The sequence below is a fragment of the Glandiceps talaboti genome, chromosome 23 (genome assembly GCF_964340395.1).
Source record: "Glandiceps talaboti chromosome 23, keGlaTala1.1, whole genome shotgun sequence".
NCBI lineage: Eukaryota > Metazoa > Hemichordata > Enteropneusta > Spengelidae > Glandiceps > Glandiceps talaboti.
Window position 1 is genome coordinate 202,501 of NC_135571.1, and position 12,500 is coordinate 215,000.

Below are 12,500 nucleotides of genomic sequence, written 5' to 3' on the forward strand. Positions count from 1 at the left end.
ATACATAATCGCTCCCCAGGGACCAGTAAGCTCAAGGGAATATTTCAGTACAAATCACAACACCCACTGCACTTACTACAGAATTTTATCACAAACTAAAGAGTGACCGGACGTTAGCCTATAGTCACTATCAATGTAGTAGTCCCCGACTGTCTGCCGTGTATTCTGGAAGTGATTCATAGCTCTATCTATTTCGTGATCTATGCGGAAGCTAGGAGAACTTCCGGGTCTGACCTCCGAGTGACCTTTCCTATCAAGTCAAATGCAGAGTACACAGGGACAAAAGTCAGGATACATTTCTGCAGCTGATTTACATTCACACCTTCCTGACAATCCGTGGCCATCCATCCATTCAACCAGTAATCCACCTAGCCAGCCGTCCAACCGTCTGTCAGTCTATTTATATAGCTATACATTTATCTATATATCTATCTAATACATATAATAAATCTATCTATCCATGTCTCATTTTCTATTATATTGTATTCTACCTATACATCAATGTCTATATGCGTGTGTATGTATGTGTGTGTGTATGTATGTATGTATGTATGTATGTATGTATGTATGTATGTATGTATGTATGTGTATGTATGTATGTGTGTATGTATGTATGTATGTATGTATGTATGTATGTATGTATATATAGTGTTTATTTACCGAAAAGCACAAATGAACATTACAGATACAAATACAAAAATACTATTTCGTGGGTAAATAGGGGAATCGGGATTTAGCTTACAGCTATTCAAGCCTGTCCCCTACCATAGTTATATACAATGTTTGACAGCAAAGTGATATATCAATGAAATATATGTATGTACCTAACATTTTTGTATCTCAGGTGTTTACCTAACATTTCTGTATCTCGCCGATATTTCCTTTGAAAAAGAATATTTATGCATGTATGTATGTATGTATGTATGTATGTATGTATGTATGCATGTATGTATGTATGTATGTATGTATGTATGTATGTATGTATGTATGTATATGTGTGTGTGCGTGCGTGCGCGCGTGCGCGCGCCTGCGTGCGTGCGTGCGTGCGTGCGTGCGTGCGTGCGTGCGTGCGTGCGTGCGTGCGTGCGTGCGTGTGTGCATGCATGCATGCATGCATGCATGCATGCATGCAAGCGTTATTTTTTCTGTCTGTTCCCTTTACCTTTGTCATTTCCCTATACTATCACGTGTCATCTTGTATCAACAAGTGAATATTTTCTTGGAGGAAATGATGTGAGTTTACGGTTGCTACTAATACCACTGACAGTGTTTAACATTTGACATACAATAGGTACATTTGGTGCCTTCTCAATTGATTATCACATACGTACACCACCATACGTCCAAACAAGCTAGTTGAGGTAGCTGAACTTCGAACCCGGAAAGTTTGCCACGACCGCCCTTCTTCATATGTCTCTGTACCTTCGCGTGATAAACAGTCACACTTGATACTTCTGGGGAATTCCAACAAGACAAAGTGCCCTAGGGATGATCGCCATTCAATTTCTTTGATGCAGAACTAATCGAGATCTTGCGAGCATTTGGTCACTTCCGCAATTTAAACAATAGGATAGCAGACATACGTTTGTATTAGTCGCTGCTTGTTTCCTCGTTTGCAGTTGATCAAAGACTTCACTGCACTTAATAACATAACGGGTCTCGTTCAACAAATTATGGCAACGTCTATTCTTGGCGGGCTTGCTTCTCTGTTTCTTATTATTCTAACGGTAGCCAGTTACACGGTAAGTTTAGCTTTATTCAAATCCCCCCCCCCCCCGGCTTGGTTAAAGATTATGACTGTGTTACACAGTCATTAATTTTGAGGAAGTCGGAGTTTGTTACGTCAACTACGTATACGGCAATGTCAGTGGTTTGATGTTGTAATATCATTGGAATGTGTTCCAGAACATTGAATTATTTAGTGCCCAGGATATACTGTTTGCAGCAGGTGTATGAATCATACCAAGTCATTTGTGTTTGGCTTTATAGTGAAACGTTTAAAGTAAAGCTGACATAGTTTCAGAGTGGCAGTTTGTACTATGGACTTTTGTCATACATGTAATTATATCGTTACTAGTGTCGCCAATTTTTTAATCAGTCAACATAAGGCTATTTAGAAATGTCTCAACTTTCGGATTTTGACCCTAGCTGTCATGTAAAATATGTCCTTGCGACAAATTATGATTATTATGTTACTTTGTGTTTGAATATAATAGTCAAATAATTAATTTAATACTAGCTTTAACTAGCTACAGATCTAGCTATAAATTAACATCAACAGTCACAAGGGAACATTCAATAGCGTCACCATGTTATTAGAATCAACTCGGGGAGTGTTGAGAGATGTATATGTAAGTGGGTTTGAATCTCGCTGTGGGATCTTTTATTCAAATTTTAGGTTTGAATATGGACAAAACTCCCCACACGATTGGAGTGTAGGCTAGGTCTATCGGGTCACTCAATACAGATGCTAAAATAGTTCTGATCACTAGTTGCTATGACTTGGTACACAGTCCATGCACAAGGTCGTTCTTAAATGCCATAATTGTACAGATTACTAGTATCTAACGTGAGGTAGAATTAAGTGAAATAAGTGCACTTTATTGGACAACTATAAATTCTTAGGGTATTATGAAATAAACAAAAACAAACAAAGACTATTAAAGTACAGGAGTGCAGGACAATTTAAGATTTTAATGGTCACTATTGTGATAAAAAGTCTTTGTGAAGTAAAATATCGTTTTATGTCATCTTAAGGCGGAAAAATTATTTTAAAAAACAATAACAATTTGCGCCTATTTCCTGGTAGCAGCTACATTAAACTAAACGGACGTTAGCAAAGGCCAGGCCTTATAGGGGAATGGCGAAAGCAGAAATCTCTGGATTCTATAGGCTACTTCAGACCATGTAGGTAGGGAGGACTGTGTTTCTACCTCGAGGTTCAGACCGTGTAGGTAAAGAGGACTGTGTTTCTACCTCCATGTTCAGACCATATAAGCAGGAAGGACTGTGTTTCCATCTCCAGATTCAGACCATAGATATGTAATGGACGGCGGCCTTTCAACCACAGCTTCTCATTTAGTGCTCTCTTATAGTGGAGCCATGAGGATTACAAAGACCATTTTCTATAATTCAGCCAGATAATTATTTTCATACCTAAATTTTAACTCTAATCTGAGCAATCGTTAGAGCTACCACGGTAGGATAAGGAACCAATTAGAGAGAAAAAACGTGCAATGTTGGCTCTTTGAAAGCAAATTGTATCATGAAGAATCTCCTCGTCACAATATATATATATATACATATATAGTTTTGGTAGTACTGGAACTCTTTCTTGGATGTAACTCGGAGTTTCACGCATGGTGCGATCATCAGACACTCTGATGATCGCACCATGCGTGAAACTCCGAGTTACATCCAAGAAAGAGTTCCAGTACTACCAAAACTATTACGCTCTGCCACTGCGGTATAGAGCACTGTCTTAGCAGTTTGATACTCACCGAGTTACATATTCTGTCATGCTTTTTTAATTGCAAAGTTAACAACAGGTAAATAGGACAAGTAAATTATATTGACCAATCAATGAAACCAAATATCATCACGTTTTTTACCAAATAACCCTACATAAACCTGAATTAATACTTTTTGGCCGACCAAATGTACACGTGCCGTCTCCTATAGCAACCATTTGTGTATTGGCTGGCTTATAGTTTATGTTGTAAGTCTCTATAAATACAGAAATTTGATATCAAGGCTGTATACTCTACTTGTGCTCAAAGGTGAAGTGGGTAGCATGCATCGTTGCGTTGGCAGGCAGGGACATACATGGAACATTTTAATCCGATAACAAACTGAGTTTGCAGAAGTGCAGTGTTTGCCACTACTACTATGATGTCACGTCTCTGACCTCCTAGGGGTTAAACCAATCGTGTATGTCAACTACTTTATCTTTCTTTAGTTATTACAGGTAATAATAATTGCTTCAACAATCGGGGACAAATACTCTAATTGGTATATTCTGGCATGATATGTTTACCATCTAGAGATGTATATTGGTAAATTCTGGCATTATATTCCTACTATCTTGAGATGTATATTGGTAAATTCTGGCATTATATTCCTACCATTTTGAGATGTATATTGGTAAATTCTGGCATTATATTCCTACCATCTTGAGATGTATATGGGTCAATTCTGGCATTATATTCCTACCATCTTGAGATGTATATGGGTCAATTCTGGCATAATATATCAACCAACTTGAGATGTTGGTATATTCTGGAATGATATGTCTACCATTTTGAGATATATATTGATAAATTCTGGCGTAATATGTTTACTATCTAGAGATGTATATTGGTAAATTCTGACATAGTGTGTTTACCATTTTGAGATGTACACTCAGTCTGGTAAATTCTGGCATTATATTCCTACCATCTTGAGGTGTACACTGGTAAATTCTGGCATTATATTCGTACCATCTTGAGGTGTACACTGGTAAATTCTGGCATTATATTCGTACTATCTTGAGATGTACACTGGTAAATTCTGGCATTATATTCCTACCATTTTGAGATGTATATTGGTAAATTCTGGCATTATATTCCTACCATCTTGAGATGTATATTGATAAATTCTGGCATAATATAATTACCATCTTGAGAGATAAATTGATAAATTCTGGCATAATATGTTAACCATCTAGAGATGTATATTGGTAAATTCTGGCATAATATAATTACCATCTAGAGATGTATATTGGTAAATTCTGGCATTATATAATTACCATCTAGAGATGTATATTGGTAAATTCTGGCATAATATATCAACCAACGTGAGATGTTGGTATATTCTGGAATGATATGTCTACCATCTTGAGATATATATTGATAAATTCTGGCGTAATATGTTTACCATCTAGAGATGTACATTGGTAAATTCTGACATAGTGTGTTTACCATTTTGAGATGTATACAGGAAAATTCTGGCATTATACCGTATTGAGATGTATATTGGTACAAGCAAGTGTTTGTATGAAGCAGATAGTACCAATCGGACAACTACAATAATTCCAGAAGTAAACAGATTTGACAGAGCAGTTTTATTAACAAGTCTTTGAGCAAATACAAGACCCGTCTATATATATATATATATATATATATATATATATATATATATATATATATATATATATATATATATATATATATATATATATATATATATATATATATATATATATATATATATATATTCACAATTTACTTAGTGAGGTAACATTAACAAACGAAAGTCAACTTCTGTAAAACATCACTGTTCCCTGTAAATGTTGGCTAGGATGGATCAGCCCCAATCACGAAACCGTATTCGTATACTCCTGGATAATTAAAATCATAGCTCTTGCCAGATAATGAAGGATAAATTTAAAAATCTTTAAAAAGATGATTATTACTAATTTTCATTTTTTTTTTCATTTTTTGTGTGGTGAATAGTTAAAATAAGATAATGTAATGGTTTGTTAATAAGTTCACAAGTATAGTTATTGAATGTATAAACAGTTGGATTTGCAATGGGGTTAATGGCAGTTGATCACATGTGAACAATTTCCTGTTAACCAAAATACTGTTTTCGACAAGAAATAACATGAATTACATATACGTGACTTGCACTGAACGAATAACAACACAAGTCAATGTGTAAAAAAAATATGAATAAACAATACAGTATTTCAACTAGAATTCCATAATATAACCCAGGGACTGTAAATTACCATGTCTTACATATTAACGCCAAAGAAAACAGCAATGTCAAGTCACTAATCTCATTAGGTCAACTTGGATATAAAGGGGAGTATGTACGACTTAGTCAATAATTTCATGTTCATTCTGTTATTTTTCTTTTTGTTATTTGTGATTTGTGATTTGTCATAACTATAATTCCAATATTTTACAGTAGTAACTTCATACATTACACAGAGTGCATTTCCCTATCAATTCTAAATATATCTTATTTCCTTTTTCCGGTACACTGTGCATAAGTAACATACTTATCCAAATATGATAAACACAAATAAATTTCAACATTTCCGAGGAAGTATTATGTTCACGTTATTTTAATTATATTTGTCGCAGCAACGTTCGGAGAAATAACAACTCGGAATAAGTATTCACATATGTTATTGTAAATGATAACAAAACTATAAATGTTATCAGCTTATCATACACTCAAGTTATGTAGACAGACAGACAGACAGACAGACAGACAGACAGACAGACAGACAGACAGACAGACAGACAGACAGACAGACAGAGACAGGCAGGCAGGCAGGCAGGCAGACAGACAGACAGACAGACAGACAGACAGACAGACAGACAGACAGACAGACAGACAGACAGACAGACAGACAGACAGACAGACAGACAGGCAGACAGGCAATACGATACTTATCCCGAACAACTTAGAACATTTAATTCAGAATCCGTATTGTAAAATGTACACTACTTACACATTTAAATACATAGACAGATAACATTACAACCCTGCACAGACAAGTCTCTATAGCTATAATGAGTGACAGTATAACACTGCTGTAGAGGAAGTTGCAGAACATACAAACATATGCTGCAAACTAATAGATGCAAAATAATCACCAATGCCTCCAAACAAACAAACTATTAGTTTATAATTAATCTAGTAATCTTGTCCTCCTTCTCTTTCCGTTTATACTTTAATTCATTGCATCTGTACAATTGTCACTGTTCTCTATAAAGATCCTGATATGCAACAGAGTAAAATGAATATATGTAGAATATTGGGAAAATTTGAAATAAGATTTCAGACACACCATAGGTGTTGGAGCGACTAAATTGAATTCTGATCGAATGAATAAATATGGTTGCTGAATTCTTTCAGGACATGCAGAGCTTTCAATATTTCTTTCATTGATATGGATGTCATTGCACTGTTTATGGCATGTATAATTTATAGTCATGTACTTTTTGGTTGTTTTTTAGATTCTGAATGTTATTTTTGATGCCATATGTTGTACAAATGATTGATTGGGGTAGGGTAAAGAAACGTGTCACGTCAAAACTAAAATATCTAATATTTGTTACTTTTGATGGGTGTACTCGCTAGTATGCATATGTATGTATGTATGTATGTATGTATGTATGTATGTATGTATGTATGTATGTATGTATGTATGTATGTATGTATGTATGTATGTATGTTTATATGTATGTATGTATGTATGTATGTATGTATGTGTGTATGTCTGTCTGTCTGTCTGTCTGTCTGTCTGTATGTATGTATGTATGTATGTATGTATGTATGTATGCATGTATGTATGTATGTTTGTATGTATGTATGTATGTATGTATGTATGTACGAACGCGCACACATACATACATACATACATACATACATACATACATACATACATACATACATACATACATACATACATACATACATACATACATACATACATACATACATACATACATACATACATACATACATACATCGGTGCTATGTTGTTATTAAAACAAATGAGTGATTCAAAAGTTGGTGGGTGGCTGGATATGGAGGGACGTATGGAGGGAAGGGTTGCAAGCCTTTGCTGATTATATACATTTACTCTTTTAGGGTAGTTGTACAGCTCAAACAGTTACATCAGAAGTGATAACGTCACCATTTGTTTCTTCAAGACTGTTTACTGTCGTGACTGGTACAGCGCGTGCAGAAACAACCGAGACAGACCGAATAACTCTGATTGAGTCAACCACGCCATCAACAGAGAAAACAACCAGACCTACAACACTACTGAAATCTATAATACCATCTTGGTCACCAATAACTACAACAACGTATGCGACAACGACTGAAGATTTGCCAACAACGAGTAGAGCATCAACAAGTGCATACGAGAGTACGGTCGAGCACGAGACTTCGACTAGCGCACAGTCAACGACAACGATCCTAGAACCAACGACAACAACCCAAACAACTACCACTATCACAACTGTTGATTTAATGACATCACAAATACTGACAGAAACAGACAAACCCACTACGCATACAACAACGTCGACCATGACGCCATTTTCGACAACGATGACACCAACTTCAATTCTGACATCATCAACAACAGTAGCGAATACAGAGACTACAATCGACATTACAACTACGAAATCGCTGACATCAACAGATTCAGTTACCACACAAAGACCAATACAGACTGATCGTTTGACAACACATAGCCAACCAAGCAGTGGACCACTGACAGAGACGACAGCAAGGGAAACTAGAACAACAGCTACAACACCTGGCAAAACAAAAGTTCCAAGCACTGATGAGAAAACAGAGGCTAGAGAAACAACCTTGAATCCAACTACAGAGCCACAATCAGCAACCGATCCACCTGGTTCCGGTGAGTTTTGTTCATTAAAATACATTAAATTTATATCCTCAACTTATATGGGTGCCGGTTGTGTTTACATTGCTTTGCCTGAATCATTAAAACACTAGTACTTGTGGTTTTTTGTGTGAAGTATGGCAAGTAGGAACAGTGTTCCATAAGTTCTTGCATGATTTTCTCATCAGTATACGTAATTGTGGCGGGCTGATAAATGTACCTGTACAAGGTATGAAAAACAATACAAGTTTTACCACAGTTTCACTGACTGAAAACAACAAGGTTTCGGAAACTATCGTAAGACACTGCCTCTCAGTATATATGAGGAAAGTGAGTTCAACCATGGGCAACATAGCACAATAAAACTAAGATAAGTTCACCAATCATTACGAACCACTGAAATCGTCTGCTCGTCGCTCTCGGATCGATTTGAAAGTGCGCCGCCAACGTTAGGGATTTCTTGTTAGACATCATAAGCTATATTATACCAGGAAGTTGTTTGTATTGACATTTACGTTTAACATGAAAACTAGTAATACATACAGAGAGGGAAATGAATTTTCAAAATAGACATCATCTGTACTGTCGTAGAGATTTATTTCAAATAGTGTGTCCTCGATCATGATAGTCCGCTAGCGCTCGCCTCACTCATGCTTGCCACACAGGGTGTATAGCCTACGCTTCATATCAGTGCATTAGTTACCTTATTGATATGCTGGACTTTTTTGCATTGCAAGACATAATCCAATGATATATAGTGTGTTTAATTGTAGTTTGTCATTAAATTCTACTAATCACTGTTAGTAGTATAATACCTGAACTACACTTAAAAAGTATCAACTCTTCACCTAAAATGTTGATTGTAGAATGTATATGTGATTTATTCTATGATCGAAGAAAATACTGTTAGTTTGTTTTGTATTTTGAACAATACTGAATACTAAATATGTACTCTTCAGGAGGTACAACAATTTATGAAATAGAATAGCATGTCATCCATCACAATAAAGCATACAAATATAAAATTCTCTTACACGTCGGTGAACATTATAATGACGAGTTGGGTACATGTTTCTTGCGATTATCATAAATAATTTCCATTAGCAGATATCCTGTATACACTAACCACAGGAGAGCCTTAGATATCCTGTATACATTAACCACAGGAATGCCTTAGATAGTTTTTCAATCTCAATCATTCCTTTGCATTATGTCTTACAACAATTTTTGTTTTTGTTTACCTGATGATGTTTTTCGTTACCTGGTGATGTTTTTTGTTACTTGGTAATGTTTTTTCTTTACATGATGATATTCCGTAATACAAAAGTAAAATCATTTCTAGTTTAGTTGTGTTCACACCATCCAGTTTTCATTTTCGGTAATTAACATTAAGAAATATTTTTGATTTTCACCAGATCCTAATGCCGTGGCCATTGTATTGGTCACATTAGGTGCGGTATTGGTAGTGGTATTGGCAGCTTTCTTTGCTGTGAGATACTACAGACGGAGTGGTGGTGGAAGAAATAATGATAATATGCCAGAGGTAACAGACGAAGGAATCCGTCTGGTCAGTTTTGATGACGTGATATATGAATCTATTTAGTCGTTTTGATAAAAATTATTCTCCTCAAAACATTATTGCTAAAGAGTTCAAAGCTATAAAACATTTGATGTCATCGCTTCGTAATTATATCAAACCTGTTTAAGATGCAAACAGTACCACATGTGTGTATTGGCTGTGAGTATGAATGTCAAAAGTGATGTAACCAAAATGTAGGGTTTTTTCTTGTCATAGAAATATTATAGTTGTTTCTATGATGTATGTTGACGATTTGAAGTTATGTACATTAAAATGATCGTAAACGTTATATTTTGGTTATTGACATAAACACAGTCCATATAATACCATGACGAGTACATGGCATTCATTGCTAAATAGTAGTCATTGCAAATCTCACGTCATTTCAGATCTGACGTCATTAAAACGCTCATTGACTGTAAGATACGTTATGTCACTTCGCCCTCACCGGCCTGCTCTGAGAGAGAGTTGACCGATATATGAGGGCGCCCCGTCACGGCGTACATTACAGACTAAGCGTTAATCTATTGACTTTACAAATGACAACATAAATGATGGTCTAAGAGAATAGATATATAACAGAGTTCTGTATTCCGTTTATGAGTCTGACACTGTATAATACGTGATATATAATTATTTCTTAGTGGAGGGATTACTACCGAATGGACCTAGTGACGAAAATGACATGAGGGCGAAAGAGCATTTTAATCAGCAGGTCCATATGACACTTGGTCAATTTAATGTAAGGTATTCTCCCTATCGTCTGTTTCCACAACTTATGCTCCTTTTGATGAGAGATAAGAGAAGAAACTGAACTGTTGGAAAAATGTCACCGGGGGCGTTTGAGAAGTAATATGTAAAAAAAAATTTAGAAAATGAGAAAAAGAAGCACTCGGCCGTTTTAACTCACAACCAACTTTAATTTACGTACGTTCCTAAATTTCTTTCCTTTGTGAGATCTGAAATCACAAAAAATCAACAAAATTAGAATTGTTGAAGGTGAAAAATCACATGAAGTGGCGTTAGACTATTGTGGCAAAAAAAACCTTCAAGTCACATACACGGTAGTACACATTCTAACATATCATGATAGGTGTCAACACTTGGATGGGTCCAAGTGCTACACATTGTATCTGAGAATTGGTGATTTTCATCAAAACAGAGTCGGAGTAAGTTCTTCGCCGTTGTTGGCGCTCCTGAGTTGTTGATGTGTAATATACAACGACGGATCTTTCAGTCTTCTTCTGTGTAAAACGAATGTTATATGTATTCTTTCAAAATGTTATCAGAATGTAAAATAATCACACCATGCTCATGATGTAATTCAATGTAATTCTCTCTATATATATATCATTGTTAAGATAACATATACGTTGTTATCATTCCAAGATATTTGCCGTCTCTCATGACCACAATGGTTCTAGTGTATTGCTTTTTCCAACATAGCATTGTGATGTTGTAAGTTAAGTTTTACTACTTGTTGTGTTTACTGTTATAAAGACAGTTATGCAATGCTGTCAATTCATTTATCTGTTGGTGTTTATTTATATATTGACATTATTTTTCCCACAGAGAGTTTTCGGCCTACTGAATTTATGAAATCACTATCATTCAATATTAATTTCGTGTTTGTTTAACAATATATTAATATTCATATATACACGTCATTGTACCCACAGCGAGGTTTACCGAAGGTCCAATCATTCTTGAGAAAGTCAACTGAAAGGGATGGGGTAAATAATGTTCTATTTGTAATGTTTGCAAGCAAGATGGCGTCATGTTCTTAAATCATCAAATAACCTATTTGTATCATATCGTGTTTGCTTTGTCGCTTTGCTATATATATTATTCATCTGTTTAGTTTGCTTGTAGTGTGCCTATATCATCAAATTAATAATTAGTTGTTTGTCTTGCTTCAGTAGATGCATGATTTATCTCTTGACAAACTGCTTTGGGACTATAACATAGCGATCCACTCGTCTGCTATTGTTAAATCTCAAATATTATATGTCTGAGTAATTCTAACATTTAGTGATAAACGTGACTTAACATGGATATTTTGTACGGGCAAAAGACGAACTCAATGGGTGGGCGTTAATACAAGTGATTGACCAGTCAAAAAATCCACCGTTACCTGGCACCCAACCTCTATATTTGCAATGGAGTCTGGAAAGGAAGGAGTTGTATTAAAACAGTACTATTGACCACTGCTTTAGTTTAAACTTGATAAGTCGTGGTGATTTGTAATCATTGGCAATGATGAAATTGCAGTGATAGCGTTTCATAAAATCATAAATTGCTTACACTAGCTGGTCATGAATTTCATAAAATTGTAAATTGCTTACACTGATCATGAATTTAATACGCGCACGAAATGTTAATTCATCTCGCATGTTCACAATTTGATAATTCTGTTGTTAGTTAAAGTTTTTCTAGAACAGACTACATATTGATTTGGATAAAAAATGATGAATACATTAACAGGGTTGAAATGTCATATCA

The 12,500-nt window shown here is 35.4% G+C and overlaps 1 protein-coding gene across 2 annotated transcripts in view; it reads left to right on the top strand.

The window, feature by feature from the left end:
- Positions 1–1,457: 1,457 nt before the first annotated feature.
- Positions 1,458–12,500, top strand: part of LOC144452946 (uncharacterized) — a 16,226-nt gene continuing 5,183 nt past the window's right edge. The window contains exons 1-4 of one of the 2 annotated variants that reach the window (XM_078144176.1): positions 1,458–1,742; positions 7,651–8,434; positions 9,835–9,986; positions 11,678–11,731. In XM_078144176.1, the coding sequence (XP_078000302.1) occupies positions 1,674–1,742; positions 7,651–8,434; positions 9,835–9,986; positions 11,678–11,731 (1,059 nt within the window). In that variant the 5' untranslated portion in view covers positions 1,458–1,673. The remainder of the gene's footprint in view (positions 1,743–7,650; positions 8,435–9,834; positions 9,987–11,677; positions 11,732–12,500) is intronic. The other variant, XM_078144177.1, reaches the window with a different exon arrangement.